Genomic DNA, 19,861 nt, shown 5'->3' with positions numbered 1-19,861 from the left:
CTCCCCTGACGAACTATCAAATAGGAAGATGGTCGAGGAGGTGGTTGATACCAGTGACATTAGTTCTGACTCTAACAATAGCTGTATTCCACCAATAATTGCGAGGCAGCTGTCACCTGTTCTTAGACTAAGAAATAGAGCTATGTCTAGATCCGAGAGGAATTCCAAGGGTAGAAGTACCAGTTCTGATATTGGTTTTAAGAAGTCTGTCAGGAAAACTGTGTCAGATGTCCTGGAGAACAAGAAAAGACCAACTTCACAGTTTTATGTGTCTGATGAATTCTTTGCAACTGCTGACGAACCTTCAAATAGCGTGCTAAGGAAGAACTCCATAACCAGTGGATCTCACCCAGTCTTATCTTTAAAAGATGAGATGCACGAGACGCGGAATATAGGTTCAACCGGTTTCATGCCCCAATACATGAGGACATCAACCCCTCATCTGTCGTCTGTGGACAGTCTCCTGCAGAGATTCCGTAAAAGTTTCATGATGAAGTTCCAAAGGAAGAAGCTGGACTTATCCAATGGAACTGGGACTACATTAGATACAAATAGCATCATTACTAAATCTGTTCCAGAGTGTTTAAATGGTGATTCTGAAATATGTAATGAACATGTCATTGTTTCGACAAAACCAGACATTATACAGGAGGGAGTTCTATCATCTGATGTTGATAAAAGTGGTCCGATCACAAGCTTTCATACTCTTGTCTTGAGAACTATGCGAGAGAGGAAAGCTAGCAGAAGAAAAAATGAAAACCGAATGAGTTTATTTTGTGATAATTTAGTTGCTTCTAGTGAAAGCACAAATGGAAACCATGTTTCTGATGCATTACTAGCGGTAAGTTCAATGAATGACTGATAGCAATGATGATGGAATAGGTTGTGAATAAATGTATATCATTTTAATTTTGCGAGGATTTTTATTCATATTGTGTGTACAGTTCATACCAATTAGTGTAAGGGGTGGAGTTAGAATAAGTATATAAATAATTATACCTGAAGTTACTGACATGCTGTGGCACATAAAATATCCAAAATTTTAGAAAAGATGCATTTAAATTTGATTCCCATTCAATGGTACATTTTTTAATTCCGTAAGGACCCAGGTGTTTTGTGCAGTCTGGGTTCCAAGGACCTAAACATGTTGAAATATTGTGACTTTATTGTACATCATTCTTTAGCTGATAATATTTATCAAGTATTAAATGATTAAATTAAATACAAACCGAGTAGTGGGGAGGAAATATTTCTTTGGTCTTAAATGATAATTTTATATACAATGAGTATTTAACATTTGTTTCAAATTGTTTTACTGCATTTAACCATCAATATTGTTTTTCAGGTATCTGGGGGAGGGTAAATTTGCCTCATTTTTGCTTTAAAAATATATTTTCAATCTCCCTTTGTATTTCTCCAAAGTTGCACAGAGAATCAAATGTATGTGCATTTAGTAATTAAATAACTGTCAAACATTTTCTAGTTGTTCACAAAATTTACATGAATTGATCGGAAGTAATTAAATTTCATTTAATTTTTTATATTTTCAGAATTGCTCAACTGGAAGTGATGCCAACCTTCTTAGAAAAAGAGCCGCTTCCACTTCAGATTATTCGCCAAAGTCAAAAAATGGTCAGCGTCCATTTTCCGTAATAGATAATTTTGCTGTGAATGGCACAACAGGTTCTAAGAATGTAAGTTTTGTTTCTTTGTTAAACCTTTTTTTATAATAGAATATTACAAACATTCAAATGATATTCCTATAATAACAAGGATATATTGAAGGATAAAATACAACAATATTAAACTTTCGAATATTAATTTAGATTCTTTATTGTGTATTGAAAGATGTTATTCAAAATTATTTCCTGATTTTAAATATTCAACATTCTTTTCTAATGTAAGTTTATGTTAATATCTAATAACTTAGTTTACATGTTATTTTTTCATAATTTTGGGGATTAAACAGTTTTTATTAACATTCTTTCCTTATGCATAGGAGGATAAGTCAGAATGTCTGAGGGAAAGTTCTGCAGTTGAAACGAACAATGATGTTGGTTCCAAAGATCTTTTGAACATAGATCAGGTAATTAAATGTTGTTAGTCTTTTAGAACTTTCAAGTCATTTCTAAAAGTTATTTTTTGATCAAGTTTTTACAGTTTTTACTACTCAAATGCTCATTTTTGTGTTTGAATGAAAGAATATTGATACTGACTTAAATGTACTTGAGGACAGTGTAAAAAAAAAACTTGTGATTGCAATATTAATGCTGCAAGAATACTTAATATTAGTTGCTAATTAGTATTTTTTAAAATTTAATGTTCTCCCTGTTTAATTAGCATGTTCACTGGGTTTTCTGTTGACACTGATCAAGAAAGTCAGTGAGATAAAACAATAAATCTGGATTTCTTATCTTAGTTTTTTATTTCAGACATGGAAGGCCAACCCTATGAAACTGTGCAGAGTGCACTCTAGGTTATTAATGTGTCGCCATAAAGGAAGGTACAGATTAAGAAGATCCATTAGTCAACCAATTGAATTGGAAAGTTTAGGATCCATTCACAATTTGCATGGCTCTTCTCAAGGTATATATAACTTTTTGAATATTTTTGTAACACTGTTCAACTAATGGGAAAGTTTTTGATATGATAATTTTTCTTGATAGAAGTCTGTAATACAGTTTGCCAATGTTTTGAAATGATTAAAATCTAATGCGAGAAATCATCATCAGCTATATAGACATTATGCCACTATTTTAATTTAAAAAAAACAAATCTGATCCCAGCAGCACAGTTGGGCCTTGGTAAAAGTGAGTCAAAAAATACTGAAAATATTTTGTACCAGACAAATTTTGTATTTATAAAAAAAAGATTTGATTTTGAAAAAAAAGAAATGTTATGTAATTGAATGATGCTCATAGAATACCAATGTTTAGATATTCTAGAGTTAATAAGTAAATAATCTTATCATAGGAGTGCAGATTAGAAAATGTGATCCAAAAAAAAAATCAAACTAAATTACATCACACAATTTATGTAACCTTTTAAATTTATGAAACGGTGAAATATGTAGAGAGAGCTTTCTTCTCAGCCCAATGCATCAAAGAAATAGACCTTTTCTAAATATCATGCCAAGGTGTCAACTCTGAATGAAAGTCATATGGTCTCTGCTGGGAATATAAGCCAGTTCCTCTTGTGAACCAGGCAAGTATGTTACCATGTACACCACTGAAGACATAACCCTGCCTTCCTTACTTCAGCATTTCAGGCCACGGTGCAGGAAATAAGGAAGACAGGGTCGTGTCTCCAGTGGTTCATACGGTGCGCCTGAGTGGCATGGTGGCAAGATGCTCGTCTAACACCATAAAGGTTGCCATCATAGTCCCAGGAAAGAATATAGATAATATATTTTCCTATATAATGAGCTCTTGAGGCACAACCACCAATATATGGTTCCTTCATTTCCAACCCAACTCATTAATGGCAGTAAATTGTAATATAGCTACATGGCCAGCGTTGGTGTTTAGTGAAGTAGTAGTGGTGTATATTGTAGTGTTTTTGCCCGATTTGCAAGAACTGGATTTGATCCCTGCTGAAACCAGACTTTTCTTTCCAAGTTCACTTCTGCATACTATCTAGAAAATGTATTTTTTCCTTGAGAGAGATTTAAGCATACAGTACTGATACAGGAGAGAAATACAAAATTTCATAAGAATTTTTTTAATCAAACTTTTTAGAAAACCAAGTAATTCCAAACCCTTCCTGTTTCTAAGAGAAATCCTTATAGGGTCCATCTGTATAAAGAGGCATGCCAAATATGCAGAGCTTACTAAAGAAATGCAGTGCTCCTAGTGGCAAACTGAGGAAACTTTTTTAAATTTAATTTGGAAATAAATTTAAAAAATAAAAATTAATCTTGGTATTTTTAGAGCATTTTCAAATTTTGAGGAACTGACTAAAAAAAAGACCAAGGAATTGTCGCCCCATCATAGATCAGAAATTTGGAAGAGAAGAATCTGTTCTCATTTAAAGGGCGATTATCATTTCGTCTTTAATGCAAGTTTGTTGTTTAAATGCTCGCATTAAATGAAATTACTATAGTTATTATTTTGAAGGTTTTTATTGTTTTTCAAACAAGTTTATGTTGCTAGTTATTTCCATTATTCTGGTGATTTATTTTGTTTGCTGTACTGTGAAAATGTAGTGTGTATGGCTCGTAGTTGTTTTTATTGACTGAACTTTTTTTTTTTTCTTGATGTTTAATTAACAGTTGTTCATGGTTTGTAGCAATAAAAGTGTGATCTATCAGAAAATTAATACAAACATTTTATGTTAATTGAAAGAAAATATCCTCTTTCTGTTGACAGGTTTAGCAGATCAAGAAAATTTTCATAAATGCAGTTCCTCAGATGATGATGCAGCTTCCTCCGACAGTGATATCTATCACAGTTTCTGCTGCAGTCCTACTAGGAGATCAAACACTTGTTGGGAGGTAAAATTATCTTGATTTCCAAAACATTCACATATACACCTTCACATGAGCTTACTCGAACAATATCCCCCTTAAATCAGATTGCAATTTCTATGGTTAATGTTTCATAGAGTGAAGGAAGTGTACGAACAGTGAGCAATCGATCAACAACATTCAAAATTCATACATAATGTATACAGGAAATAACTTGCTAACTTGTTTCTGAATTTGAAAGACAAATGATAGCTTTTCTTGCCCCCAATTCCTAAAAAGAATCTTCACATTGGGACAAAATATATAAGTAGCACTTTCTGGCATGCACAAATTCATTCATTGAATTCCTGAGAGGAATGTCTATGAGAGGTGCATATGTGTTTAGTAGTTGTGTGAAATGTGACCATCTTCAATTACAGAAATGGGAGATATATGGGAGCACCATCAAGAACAGGAATCAATCTCAACTCAACAACAAATACATCTGGGGATCATACATACACTCAGATAGCAGATGCACACACGTTTTGGAATGCACCAATGCATCAAAATCCAGCAAGCTGAGTGGTGGTAGTTGTGTAAATAGTCAAAGTATTTTCTAGACTAGTCTTTCAAACTTATTTTGTTCAACTGCGCCACTCCCTTTCCTATGATAAAGAACAAGATCCTATGTTATCTTATTTACCTCTATGTTCCATTGTGCCCACTTGATCTATTCCATTGCCCCATGCCCAAGGGGACAACACAGCCTTCAGTAAAACACTATTGCAGACACAAGTTTTATTGGTACAGTGAAACCTCCCAACAATGGCTACTAATGGGATCATTATTTGTAGGCTAAGGTTGTTAAAAGATTCAGTATTTCTGAAACATGTATGTTAAATTTCTTGACTGCTTGTAGAATTATAACAGCCCCTGCTACAATTAATTAGAATCGGCTTTTTTGCAGCACATGATATTTTTCCTTGAAGATACTTGAATTTTTTATGAACTTTATTTGCGTGTGATTTCATATTAATTTCATTTAACAATTTCATGAAGGAAAATGTATACAGTTGCATCATAATCTCTATATTGATTCGCATATTCTTCGGATCAAATTCATCATCTAATGCAATCGGCTGTTGTTTTTTTTTTAAATCTTAGGTAATATTTTTAATACCTTAGTGTTTACTGGGGTTTACTGTCTTTGTCAAACAGCATGAAAAACGACTGTCTGGTCTATGACACTTGCCAAATTCTAACCTTAAATTCTACTCATTTTTTTAAAAAGTGCTCCTAGTGCACCCATTAGCATCTACTTGAACATTTGGGGGACCACATTTTGGAAACCACTGACATAGAAAAGTATCTGTTGGCATTTCTTATATTAAAGAGGCTCAAAGAAGGGAAAGACTCCTTTCAAGCAAACCTTTAGGTTTATTTCTCTTATTTGATAATGCATCATTTTAATTTCCAAAAGTGGCTGCTATTCAGAGGATAACTTCAATGTTCATCTTATGTGATGCTTTCTGTTCCAAGGAAATATGGCCAAAAGTGTATGTATGTCAATTGAGATTTTATCAGTGTCTGGGTGCATATGTTTTGTTCACATTATCAGAGTTTTCACCATATTGTTGAAGGATGTAAGAATGATGGAAACTCGGATAATTTGAACAAAACATGCACCCAGACACTAATAAAATCTCAATTGATATATATAAACAAGTTTTAGAACATACCAGTTCATTAGAAATCCCAAAAAGAATGTTTATGAGGTGCATATGTTGTCTGATAGAAACAATCAGTTCTCCAAAACCACAAACTCTATTAATGCTACAAAATGTGAGAGCAGAACCTCTGTTTCGACTGTCTTAATTTCAAAGACTGAATGGCAATAGATGAGATTTATTTGTTAATCATTATTCCAGTCTGGGAGAGCTGCCTCCTTGATCGCGGCATTTCTGGCATCGGGTAAATATCACAACACTAGTCCTGGAACTTTATGTAAAAACATGGTGCAAGATAGGCTACATTTATGCGTCTGCTAACATGAATGACATTTTTTAGAAGTATACTGTAAAAAGGTGTAATTTTAATTGATCAGGTTCTCTTACTTCCATTTGTTCCAGTTATCGAGCGAAGGAGGAATATTTGCAGAAGCTTTGTGGGATCATGAAACATCTGATTCTGAAGAGCTGCCTTTCCAAGCCGGTGATCTTATAGAAGTGACTGACACCAGTGACCAAGAATGGTGGTGGGGGACTAGAGCAGGACGAGGGGGCTGGTTTCCTTCAGCTTTTGTCAGAGTAAGTGAATTATTAATCTTGAAATTTCCAACTTATGATGTTGGAAATAAAAGGTAAAATTTACTTCAATTTTTTTTTTAATTGGACTAAACACAACACATAAAACAGGTTCAAAACAACAGAGAAAAACACAATGACATGCATGACAATGACACAGAGACTACATGACTCCAAGGGAATGAAAGTCCTTCAGTGGGTCAATATTAAATAATTAACTTGAAGTTTTTATGTAGTTTGTTAACAAATTTCAAATATATCATTTTCGTTACATCAAAAATTATTTTCAAATTAAAAATGTATTTTTTTCTGTTCATAATACTTTCAGCTTTACATCAACCATAGAGGTCCGTCCAATAACTTCAGCAGTCAGCAATCAGACAACGTCCAAAATCAGTGTTCACCACCCTGCAAAGGAAATTTAAATAATCTGAGCTGTGAACAAGTAAGAGCGAATATTGTTCAAGAGATTGTGGCAACTGAGAGGGATTATGTCAAGCACCTCAAGGATGTTGTGGAGGTTTGTATTCATGTCTATCGTCATTTTTTAAAATTATTTTGCTCAAAAGCATATTTAACCTTAGAACTTCACAAATAGTCTTAGATACACAACAGTCAGCTATCTTAATTGGATAACATATTCTGGCATCAAAATTTCTCCCACAGAGACGATGTTAAAGTTTTCCCGCTTGATATGGTAATTTCAATGACTTTATCTCGTTTATTCCAATATTATGCTTCACGCATCAGTTAATACAAATCAACCATTATACACATAATGTTTTTATTAAATGAAACATTTTGGAATTAATGGAAAATGTTACTAAGTTAAGATTAAAAAATATATATTTAAGAGTAGGTACTGGCTTCTAAGTATTGAAGTTGCTTTTAATGTGTATGTTTAATTTTATGTTCTCTGTTGAGCCAATTGAGGGCACTGACTTTCCTAATGAAAAGTAAAAAGCTTGGGTATTGTAATTAAATAATTTTAATTCCATTTTTTGTCTAATTTATTCCAGAAGCTTTGTTAATATGAATTCTTCATCCGTTTTCAATATACAAACTATACTAACATTGTAAAATGACAACTAAATTGTTTCCGGCATGATCAGATACCTGGCTTAACCAAATATTGTATGTTGGAATCATTGATATCTGATTAAGCAAGGCTGACCGTATATTTAAATTAGTGTTTCCCCAAAGTGGGCAATGCCCCTCCCCCCGGGTGAGCGTTGGAATGGTATAGGGGGAGGGATAGAAACTACGAATTTAACATAGGATCTTAAGGGTTCTCTTGAGTTAGGGGGTGATTAGCAAAAAATTCTGAAAAAAGGGGAGCGATGGAATAAAAAGTTTGGCAAACAGATCTAAATCATGAACTGACCGATTTAGGACTTTGGCTATAATGTATGTATCCATGATGTGTAAAAGAAAAATTCACCTTTTCTTATCATTGAAAACTGTTAACCATTTCACATACAAGCTTTGGCAACAAAATTTGGATATCTCTATTCGACAAATTGGCAATAAATCTGGTAACCTTGTCCTAATCTAACCACATCTTAGCAGAAAAGAGGGAGAAGGAAAAAGAAAAGAAAAAAATATATAAAAGGAACAACAGTATAATATATAAATAGATAAAAGTATTTTATAGTCTATTTTCACCCTCACTCTGTGTTCTCTTTTGCTCTTACATGTATATAGTATAAAAATGCATTATAAGTGAGGAAAGAAAATTCCTAACAGGATTATATAAAAAAAACTGGGTGGAAAAAGAACTTGGGTTCAGAGGGTTACAATAAAACTTCACAATATTGTGGAGAAAGAAAACAGAACTGAGAGAATTGCATTTATTCTTCTGGTTCTTGGATGAAATATTTCATCCGTGATCGTAAAGGGGTTAATAAGCAATTGGAGCAATCTACAAAGTTCATAGCCTGGAAATAACTGTTAATTTTAGATTATCAGCTATGCATAACAATATAGCTATTCAGCTATACTGTTACGAGAGGTTCCCTGGAATGTTAATCAGATGCATGTGTGGTCATAATAAAACTTGTCAGATTTGAATTCTCGTATAAGCATGGGGTTTTTTGTTCCATCAAGCATTTAAAATATTTGATATTCTATTCAACTTGTATTTTAAATTTATCATACAGGGATATCTGAAACAAGTCTTGCGTAGGCCAGATATGTTCAGTAAAGAAAGAATTGACACAGTCTTTGGAAACATCAAGGACATCTACCTCTTCCAGAGTCAATTTCTGAAAGATTTGGAGCTTTGTTTGAGTAAAGAATCGCTTCATTTAAGTCAAATAGGAAATTGTTTCCTGAAAAATGTGAGTAAAAACAAAAAAAAAAAAATATTTTACGTAATGCACTGGTACTTTCCGAGCCATTTTAGTGTTTTTAATCGAATCGTGCAGTAGTCACTCACTGGATAATTTTTTTTATTCCTCTAAATGAAAGTGAAGTAATTTTTGTTACATCAATTTTTTCAGAAAGAAAATTTCAAGATGTACTCAGAGTATTGTAACAATCACCCATTAGCTGTGAGTGAGCTGCAGGAACTTTACTGTGACTCTCAGTACATTCATTTCTTTGAGGTAGGTAGGACAAACTCTTGAGTACAGTGGAACTTTGGTTAGCAAGTGATTCAGAAGAGTAGCAAAAATTTTAAACAAATTACAACTCTATATAGGAGCAATGTCTTGCACAATGAGAAATTAAAAAAAAAAATTGCCTTTTTTTAATCAAATTTTATTTACATTTGAACCAAGTATAAAATGTTAAAAAAAAAATAAATAAATAAAATAAGGACACTTGGTCTGATTAGATACAAGATTTTTCAGAAGACTAGTTATATTTGGAGATGATTTTAGGAAGAAAATTTATCTCTTCATTTACTGGGACTCAGATATTTCTCTCAATACAAGTAGCACATATACTGAAGACTACTAGATGAGCAGTTTTCGGTATCTGAGGCTAGTCTATCTGAGGCTTTGTGTGCTCTTTGTGTATTTCTTCATGTTGTTGGTTGACCATTGAATGCTTACAATCATAAAGCTGACAATTCACTTTATCTTACTGTGAGCAAATCAGTCTTATTGAGTTGAGAGGCCAAGTTCAAGCATTTTTTTCCGCGGTTTTTATTATTTTAGTGAAAAATCAAGTTGAAATTTATATTGGATGCATATGTGTGATAATGAAACCTTTCAATAGTTTAAGGCAGGGTTGTTTGATTTAAACCACGTTGGTTTAAACCATGGTTTTAACCAAGTGATTTTTTTAAAAAAACCACTTTGGTTTTTTTCAAAAAATCAAATAAAAGTTGCCTAAATATAATTTTTTTCCTTGAAAAATATCATATTGGTTCATTATTAGCCGAAATGTTTCATTTTTACCACATTTTATTACCTTGGGGTACATTCTGGTGGTATATCTTTAAATGACATAAGATTTTATAAGTGGTTTTTTTCAAAAAGTCTCATAAAAGTGGCCAGAATATATATATATTTTTCATATGAGGTATATTAGTTAATAAAGTTATATATATAAAAGTCAAAATTTCTCATTCTTACAACAATTTCTAACCTTTGGCTACATTCTGATGCTCTATCTTTAGCAAATTCATGAATAAGGATTGCATCACACATCTAAATGTAGTGGTGTATTATCTCACAGGGTTTCTTTTTCCCTTCACAAAGAAGCAGCTACAGTAGTGATACCATCATGCTAGGGCCAGGTGGTCCTATAATCCAATAAAGACACCAACTGTCTTTAAAGGGCAAAGACTGGAAGACTGGTGTACTAGTAGTTACATTACCTCACATACATTTTCATTTTCTTTCCCATAAGAATTAGCACATCTTCTACTGTATATCTCCCAATCTTAATATTCAATAGTTGTTTTTTTTTTATACTTTCACACACACACTGTTAAGCCCAGTTAATCAAGGTTCTACTTACTGTATAATAGTAACAGATTTATGAAAAATAATCAGCTATATACAGGGTGATCATAATTTAAGTTTTGATTCCGAAACTATACAATAAGTACTGATCAGAATGACTTGAAAATTTGCATGGATACTCCTGAAGCAATGGAAGTTTTTTTCGCAAAAAAAAAAAAGTACAAAATGTGCAAGTAGATTATGCTGTACTTAGCCAGCAGTATAATCTATTTTGTGCAACCACATCATTTCGGCACTTCCACAGCATCAGTGTGTGGATAGAACTTCTATCAAGATGCACATTGCAATACCAGAAAAGCAGCTGCTGAAGACCCATTTTGCCAGGATGCACCTTAACCGTTGCAACTTTTGGCTGTGGGGGGTACCTCAAAATGTTATAAACAGTGGTCAGATTGCAAACTTTGGTGAATTGCAATCTCTAGCACATTCCCTATATGTTAGAAGTTCCTCAGGAATATTAACGGGGGGGGGGGGGGCATTTGGTTTAATAAAGCTGAATTGCAAGCACATCCACATCATGACCATGGCATACTCCGATTCTGTTGTTGAACAAGAATTTTTGTGCTTTCAACCTCATAGCCAGAACATGCGGTGGACAACATGTTTAACATTTCTTAAGTAAGTTGTAGTTATTTGTTCAATTACTTCGTTTTTTGTGATGTTTCCATGAATTATGAAATCGTGAAATGCTATAATTAAGGTATTCTGCCATGACTGGCTATCGTTTCCATTCTGCGAGCAAATTTCCCACATGTTCGATGTCATTAATTTTACATTTTCAAATATTTTTTCCCCTTTATCAAATAAAATTGAATTTTTTCAGGAATATTCATGTCAATTTTCAAGTCATTCTGACAATCGTTCTTTTTTTACAGTGTTTTGAAATCAGAACCTTAGTTATAATCACCCTGTATATCGTAAATCATTGCTAATTAATCTGCATCATTTATGCTTCATTACATACATTGTATTCACCTAATTTTTATTACTTTTTGCAAAATAGCTTCCTAATTAAGCATACTGAAAGTAACTGGAGAAAAACCTTTATATATTATATGATTAATAATAACATTAAAAGAATTTTCAAACACACAGTAATCCATTGAGTTAAGCAAAAAATAATGAAATTGCAAAAGTTGGTTTTTGTTAAAACGTAATAAATATTTATTGATTAATTAGCATGGGAATAGTGTTAATTACATTAATAAACATTTTATTTTAGTTAATTATTGGAAGTTCAAATGATTTTTCAGAAATTTCATTGTTTTTAATGTTAATACTATTTAAAACAAAAAACCGGTTTAAACCAAAAAAACCCGGTTTTTTGGTTTTTTTCAAAAAAACCGGTTTTTTTACCAACCCTGGTTTAAGGGCCATTGTTTTGTTTGGGCTCAATCGCTAAGATGTCACTGACTACAAGAGTGGCATTCATAGCACAAGCCCATGAAAGACTAACTCGCCCACTTGGGTGTCAATACAAGTGAAAATTTCAAGTGAAACCCCTTGTTATTATTGTATACCTTGTTAATTATTTCCTGTATAATTCCATAAATACTCCAACTTTCAATATAATTAGATAAAAATATAATTATTTAAAATAAATTAACCTGCTTTTTCCTTTGAGAATAATTGTGGTTGGCATGAGGGTAACAGTTATGGAAGGAATCATTTGAGTTTCCATAGGAAAGATTGATTCTTTATACAAGTGTTTCAGATTACGACATGTCCACGGAACAAATTATGCTTGTAAACCAAAGTTCCACTGTATTATATAATTTAGTGGTACATTTTAGCATCTAATATTCCATTTGTGCTCATTTAGTATTGCTGTGATACAGTGGATCCTGATTAAGATGTCATCTTTGGGACCATATGTTAAAAGTTATTTAATTAAGCCAGAATACTTGAACTGGAAATATTTCTATATTGTAAATAAGATTTTTTGGAATATTCTGGAAATGTTTATGCAGTTGAAATCCTATATAATTGTAATCATCTATGTAACAATATTACTCTGGTCCTGATGCACTTTCATAGTGTCGGTACATACCATCTAAAATGATACTTCCTTTATAACGATATGGTTCTCTGATCCCTTGAGTATTGTGATAGAAGCATTTCACGGCATTTAGGTATCTGAATGGTTTCAAAATTTTAAAAATGTGTTTAGATTTTTGAATCAATATATATTTATTGAGAATTGTTTGTTTTAGGCATGTAGGCTACTCCAAGAGATGATAGACATCTCTCTAGATGGCTTTTTGCTGACACCCATTCAGAGGATTTGCAAGTATCCCTTGCAACTTGCAGAGCTCTTGAAGTTCACTGATATCAGTCACCCAGATCACATTCCAGTCACTAAAGCATTTGCTGCCATGAAGGAGGTTGCGGAACTTGTCAATGAGAGGAAAAGAAGAATGGAATGCCTGGAGAGGCTTGCAGAGTGGCAAAACACCATAGAAGGATGGGAGGTCAGTGAAAAAAATATATGCAATCGTAACTTGAAACTTTTACTCTTATGCCAATGTTTTCTGGTTCCCCCTCATACTTAAGTTTTTTTTTTTCTTATTTCTGAATTTCCTATGCTTGCTTGATTGTAGAAACTTATTTCCTACCTTTGATTTCAGGGTCCTGATCTTCTTGATACTAGCTCAATATTGATCCATTGTGGAGAAGTGACTCGAGTGACATCCTCGTGGTCTAGAGATGTGTACATATTTATATTTGATCATTTACTCGTCTATTGTAAAAAGGTATGGAGCACATAAATATGAACTTCATAACATTTTTACTTTGCATTATTCGTATTCTTATTTCATTCTTTACTTTTATTTCTATAACAGCATAACAAACTATGGTGTTTAAATAAACTTCTTTTTCACTATTTTGTAATAGTATCTACAAATGTTTATTTAAAAGTTTGGTTCAAAACTTTGATTTCTTACTGAAATCTTGAAATTTCAAAACCTATAATATTTACAATTGGAAGCAAGCAGAATCATTATTTTAAATATTTTGGTTAGTTTATTAATTATGTATTTTTGTTGTAGGATTTATTAAAACGCCATACATATGCATACAAAGGCAGGCTAAACCTAGATGACTGTGATATTTTGGACATAGATGATGGAAGAGGTAACATACGATTTTTTTAACCTGATTTTTCCCCTTAGCATGAATTCATGGGATGTCGGTTTCTTGCTATAAATAGTAGATTTTGACAATAACATTCCAAATCAAATCAACTTCATTTGATATAGGAACAAAAACCAAAATGCAATCTGGAGTAAAACATATTCATCATCTAGTGGCAATGTTTCATTTACATAACAAATTAAATTAATGAAGTGAAAAAAATAATAAATGCCTTAAAAAATGATAAAAATAATTACGTTACATTAAGAAATATAAAAAAAAGGATAGCCTATAAAGTAAACTAGACGTTGAAAAAAAACCATTAAATGTTGACATTAGAAAATATGCACAATACAAACAAGACAATTCTTCAAAAGGGGTTCTTCCAAAGCAAAGTGATTTGCATTGTTCAGCAATGAGCCTTTATTGGATTGAAAATGTTCTGCAGTGAAAATTCTCCTAAGTGCTTTCGATACCGAGAAACATTTGTCTCTTTTCTTGAAATTTTTCTCAAAATTGTTCTGCAGTGCACCGAACATGCTGAGCTATATGTTGCAGATTTTGGGATATTCTGCTTTGGGGAATTTTTTCTAAGTAATTTTACTTAGAAATTTTTTTTCTTGTACTTTGCTTCTTAAAAAAAAAGTAAACTGTATGAGATGGTTTTCAATTCTTGAATTATTAAATGGACATTTTATATGAAAATTTTGAAGAGAAAATCGGATTGTAATTTGAAAAAATATTTAGTTAGTTTAAAAATTTACCTCAATTTTTCTTTCTTTGTTGAACAAAAGTTCAAATTCATGAGAAAATAATTATCAAATACAATTTTCACTATCAATGAAGTACTTTGAATTGGAGTCTTTTGAGTTATTAGTTTTGATTTATATTGCACATTTGAATTTCAATATATGACAGAGTTAGTAAAGCTAGCTCATTTTTATTGGGATGGCTCAAGTTAAACATGAAATTTTTTTAATTAAAAAAAAATAATGGTATAAAATATCTATTGGAATACAATATAAAATTGTGAGGCCCCCTCATTTCTGCAGAATTAAACTCTTAAAAAAATATATATTATTCTAAGTATAAAATTTGTTTTTTCTATTGAAAACAGATCCTCAGTTTGCACTGAATGTTAAGAATGCTTGGAAGTTGTACTGTAGGGGAAAAGAGAAATGGTATTTATTCTACGCCAAAACAGCAGTCGAGAAAGAGCAGTGGTTGGCTGCTTTTGATATGGAAAGAAAACGAGTTGAAGACGATAAGGAACAAGGTAAGAGAAAACAAACATCTTTTTTGACATCTCATCAATCACTTTTGTTTTTTTAGATTTTTGCAGTTCTTTTCATTGGCGGGGAAAAAAATTCAAGTTGAAAACCAGTGGCTACGGTTCAGGTTTGCTAGATTGTGTTAGAACTATCATACATTTTATTGAAGCTTGGACTGAAATGATGAAAACCATACATGATTCTATTGTTTCATTATTAATTAGCCTGAGACAAATAATTAAAATAGATTTTTTTTTCTTTTCAGGTTTTGTCGTTACAGAGGAAGCAAAAAGAGCAGCCAGAACAGCCGTACTCAACAAACAGAAGCCAAAAAGGCCAAGAGGTATAACAAATGAGAAATACTTTCATCCATTTTTTTTGTTTTAATTTGGATCGTTTTATTCATTTTATATGGTAAATCTTTTTTACGTTAACACTGACTTAAACAAATTGCTGCCTCTGTATTCATAAGTTTGCTACAGTAGAACTTTCCATATTAAAAATAGAGGGATCTAAACCAATTTTGGTTCTTTATACAACTACTGAGAGTTAGAAATTTTTTAAAAAAGACAATTCTTTTGAAGTTTTAAATGCTCAAAATATCCAAGTATTACAGATTATGGCCTCTGAAATTCAATAATAGATTTAAAACTGTTAAAATAGGCATTTATGGCATGAAAATTTCAAAAAATGCATTTTTACCAAAAAAGTTTTAAAATAGGCAAAATGTTTAAAAAGCATTTATGGCATTTTGTCTGAACTTCCAGGCTCTGTCTGAAAATCTGATATTGGTTGGGTCAATATTTAATGAAATTGCCCATTTCGCAATGGCTGGCCCAATCACAAATTGGCCAATTTTTGGTTTTGGCAGTATGTCCCGAAGCAGAATGTTTTGTGATGTTCTGCAACGAGTTCTCAGCTGACTGAAAATGTTCTGCGGTAAAAATTCGCATATATATAATAGCGTTTTTCTACACTATTCTTGGCACATTCTGCTTTGGGGGCAGTATGTACTGTTAACACATATACTGCATATGCAAATAACTTCTACATATTTTTTTAGGTATTTTTAATTTCTAGTTCATTGTAGCTGCTAGGCAACTAAAATACCAGTAGCAAAAGAATTTCAACACTATTTCTAAAAAGAATTGAATGCTATTGACATATCTTTAGAAATATCCTACAATGAAACTGTTTACATTTGGAGAATACAGTATTACAAATATATCTATTAATCCATTAAATCCCACCAGCAGAAAAAAACCAACGTTAAGAAAATATTAACAATGAAAAATATGGACGTATTCTGAAAATTCTTTGAGTTCATGCATTTATATGCATTAATGCTAAAAAAGGCCAGAATATAATATAAGTCGGGCTCTAGTGATGACTTTCTATTCAATCTATATCTATCTACAGAATGAATATCTATTCATTTCTGTTTGGTTTTTCAACTTTAGGCATAGCTTTTGGATGTCCCACATGTACAAGGTTCAGAATCACCCACACGGGGGACATGCATTGTATAATGATGATACATTGTATATTCATGAATTCTTGGGAAAGGACCAAGTCCTCATTCAAAGTTTAACTTGATATGTATAAAGGCTTAAATATGTTGTATAAAGGCGTAGGGAGAGGAGGGGACTTGGGGTTCTGGTCCCCCCTCCCCTGAAATGTGAGGAAATGACAGAAAAAGGGATAATGGCCAAATCTATTGCTCTATCACATTGGTCCCCTCTCCTGAAATGAAATTGGTACCCCCGAACGAAATTTCTGGCTCTACGGGACTGTTACACATGCACAATCTGCATATAAATAATCAAATTTATGCCAAAAAATAAAAACAATTTAGAGTTCAAAATAGTAGCAAAATGAAAATTTTTATATTGGAGGGCAACCATACAATATTTTGCAGAAACGAAGAGAATGTTCATGTCCCATAAAAACTAGACACATAGTCTGCCTGTTAAAATTTGTAAAGTGGTGAAAATAATCTTGATTGTGGCATGGCTAGGGAAAAGGGTTGGCCATCTCTGATTCAGACCAATGTTTTTATATTTTGGTTTTGATGTTTTAAGTGGATTTTTCTTAAACAATAAATTATCCTAGTTCACATTTTAATGAATCGTGCAACCACTTTCTTTACATGAAACTAAGTCAATAATGGCAGAATATTGTCGCAGCTTTTTTTTAATATTTGTGATTACATACTGAGAAATTTCTTTGAATGAGCCATATGTTTATATAAGTGACCTCTCTTTGAAGAGCTATGCAATTATATTTGATACATAAGTATGTTGCTGTGATACAGTTGAAAAAAACCAATTTTATATTTTTGCAGCCAAATTCACTAAAAATCGCCGCCAACATCCTGATGTAGCTGTTACAGAATTGCTGCTGGATGTTCCAAGTGCCAAATCACGTACCGGCAGTCTTCCCTCCAATATTCACCCAGAATTAGCAATTATGGCTGGTGCCAAGATGGGTCCACCCCGAAAAAAAGGTTCAGGATGGTTCCATTTTGGCAGTGGAAAGAAGCCAAAGGGTTAAAATAAAGATTGTGGTTGTAACAAAAAGCCTGAGGTGTTATATACACATTTGAAGAGTTCATTTACGATTGGTGCAACTCTTTCCCAATCAGATAAATGGCATGGTATGGTTCAATGGTACTGCTAAGAGCTCATAGCTACAACATAGGTGCTATCTTACTTTTGAACAATCTTCCGTTTGTTATTGTTTCCGTATTCCACCCATTTATAATTTTGATGACTGTATTGCATTGATATGTTTAGTTATACATCAATTTGTCACTGTAAAAATATTTTGCTATGGTCTGTACGAGAAGTTTAATAGAAAAACAAATCAATTTCTTTTGCACCAATCATTCTCATTCATGAATTCTTTTTAGAGAACTGAAATTTTTTTTTGCATCAGCTTTTGTGTAATTTTATTTTCTGTAATGATTTTGCTAAAACCAAATTCTATTCTCAAACTGCGTATATAAAGCAGATTTTCATCAAAAAAAGTTGATAAAAAAATATCTCCTAAGAGATTTTAAAACTCAAGTGTGTAATATACTCACTAAGTCTGTTTAGATAATGAAAGTATATTATACAAAATATAAAAATTTAGATGATAGTAAATTCTTTGGAAGGAAAAATTTTGTCATTAAGTATTGCATGAAATAAATCTTATACCACCTTCCTTTATTCACAGATTGAAAATATATTGTGTGGACAGCTTTTTAAAAGATATATACAAGCATTACTGGTAAAAGACAAATTTTGTTGTTGATGTGGAATCTATCTGTAAACTTTTATATGTATATTTGAGATATAGTAAAAATTTTCAATTAACACAAATTTCTGCTTGTCGTGTCTAAAAATTTCCACATCATAGCAAGTTCGTATTTTTAGATGTCACTTATATATATAAAAAAAATGTGCAATAACAAATTTTTCCCATTTCTCACACTTGTTATTTGACCATTTTGCTTTTAAAAAATATTTCCGCTTGTAAATACAGCCTTTAAGTCCTGTTTGATTGGAAACTGTGATAGCGAGACATGTAAAGCTCATTAAAAAGATTTTTTTATTTGATATCCATGTGAAGTTACATAAAGAAAATATATAGAGAGTTATACATGACTATAAAATTAAATTGTTGCCATTAAATAACTGCTTTTTAAGTTTTATTGATGAATGTTATCAAATCTAATGTAAAAAAAGTGTTGGATTTGTACAATTTTGTGATGCATGATGGAGTTTCGAATATCTATTGGTTTTGAAACACTGAACAAAATAGCTGTTTAGAGAAGATATTAGAATAAAATGTATTAATATATTTCTACATTAATCAATTATGATTAAATTGTAATATGTAATGGCATCTGAATGGATGTTGAAAAGACCAATTTAGACAGGTTTAGTAACTTTCCTACATGTGCATCATTCATTAGTGCCTGGGATATTTTTGAGTTAATTCATCACTCATTACAATGCATTATTGATCAATTGCATCGTAAACTATTCATAAGTTACATCATGCCAAAAAAATGCTAATATTGTTGGAAACTTTTTTTTAGCGTGCTAAGCAGGTAAACATGAACATTGCTTCAATTTAATGTAATAAAAATGGAATTTTTTAACTATTTCTAAGAGAAAAACCTTAATATATTGTGCAAGAATTCATTTGCATACCATACGCGTAGCTTCAATTTTTTTTTCTTTATACTGTTTAACATGCAAGATATTTTTTTATGGAAGTTGCTTTGAAGATGAATAAAAATGGTGCTGGTGCAAGATATATTTTATGAGGATTTTTTTCTTGAAGGAAGCATTTTTTTGACATCTTGATTCCTTTTCTTCCCTTTACCCATTTAACGAAAGTGGCCACTTAGCATAATGAATCAAACATATCAGTAGCCGCTTTTGTATCTTCAATAATATTAATAACAAAAAAATTATGCACATATTTGAGAAACTTGCACCGGACTATTTTTACTTTTTGATTTTAATGTTTTGCAACTTATTTTTTAACTGCGTAATTAGATGCGACAAGTCATTGTTGTGAATGTGTCAAGAGATGTGGATATGCATACAGTGAATAAATAGCAAATAAATGACAAAGAAAATTGCACCTGGAAGATAATGTAGAGAAATTTCTAATCCTTGAAGATTCATTGCCCAAATGTGTATCTGATAAATTTGAAAGAAATCGCTGTAAAAT

The 19,861-nt window shown here is 32.0% G+C and overlaps 1 protein-coding gene across 1 annotated transcript in view; it reads left to right on the top strand.

Annotated features, from left to right (window-relative positions):
• Window positions 1–17,817, top strand: part of RhoGEF3 (Rho guanine nucleotide exchange factor 3) — a 90,915-nt gene extending 73,098 nt beyond the window's left edge. Inside the window, exons 2-15 of the mRNA XM_089231125.1 lie at window positions 1,551–1,694; window positions 2,000–2,086; window positions 2,433–2,586; window positions 4,368–4,492; window positions 6,577–6,753; window positions 7,079–7,270; window positions 8,910–9,089; window positions 9,252–9,356; window positions 12,938–13,195; window positions 13,352–13,477; window positions 13,775–13,859; window positions 14,977–15,135; window positions 15,396–15,473; window positions 17,475–17,817. Coding sequence (XP_089087251.1) covers window positions 1,551–1,694; window positions 2,000–2,086; window positions 2,433–2,586; window positions 4,368–4,492; window positions 6,577–6,753; window positions 7,079–7,270; window positions 8,910–9,089; window positions 9,252–9,356; window positions 12,938–13,195; window positions 13,352–13,477; window positions 13,775–13,859; window positions 14,977–15,135; window positions 15,396–15,473; window positions 17,475–17,683 — 2,079 coding nt within the window. The 3' untranslated portion in view covers window positions 17,684–17,817. The remainder of the gene's footprint in view (window positions 1–1,550; window positions 1,695–1,999; window positions 2,087–2,432; window positions 2,587–4,367; window positions 4,493–6,576; window positions 6,754–7,078; window positions 7,271–8,909; window positions 9,090–9,251; window positions 9,357–12,937; window positions 13,196–13,351; window positions 13,478–13,774; window positions 13,860–14,976; window positions 15,136–15,395; window positions 15,474–17,474) is intronic.
• The last annotated feature ends 2,044 nt before the right edge of the window (window positions 17,818–19,861 follow it).

The sequence above is a fragment of the Pholcus phalangioides genome, unplaced genomic scaffold (assembly GCF_987345545.1).
Source record: "Pholcus phalangioides strain wild (caught in Gottingen) unplaced genomic scaffold, Ppha-v1.0 ptg000001l_1, whole genome shotgun sequence".
Classification (NCBI taxonomy): Eukaryota; Metazoa; Arthropoda; class Arachnida; order Araneae; family Pholcidae; genus Pholcus; species Pholcus phalangioides.
The sequence above is the reverse complement of the archived record's forward strand: the minus strand, read 5'-3'. Positions and strand labels throughout refer to the sequence as shown.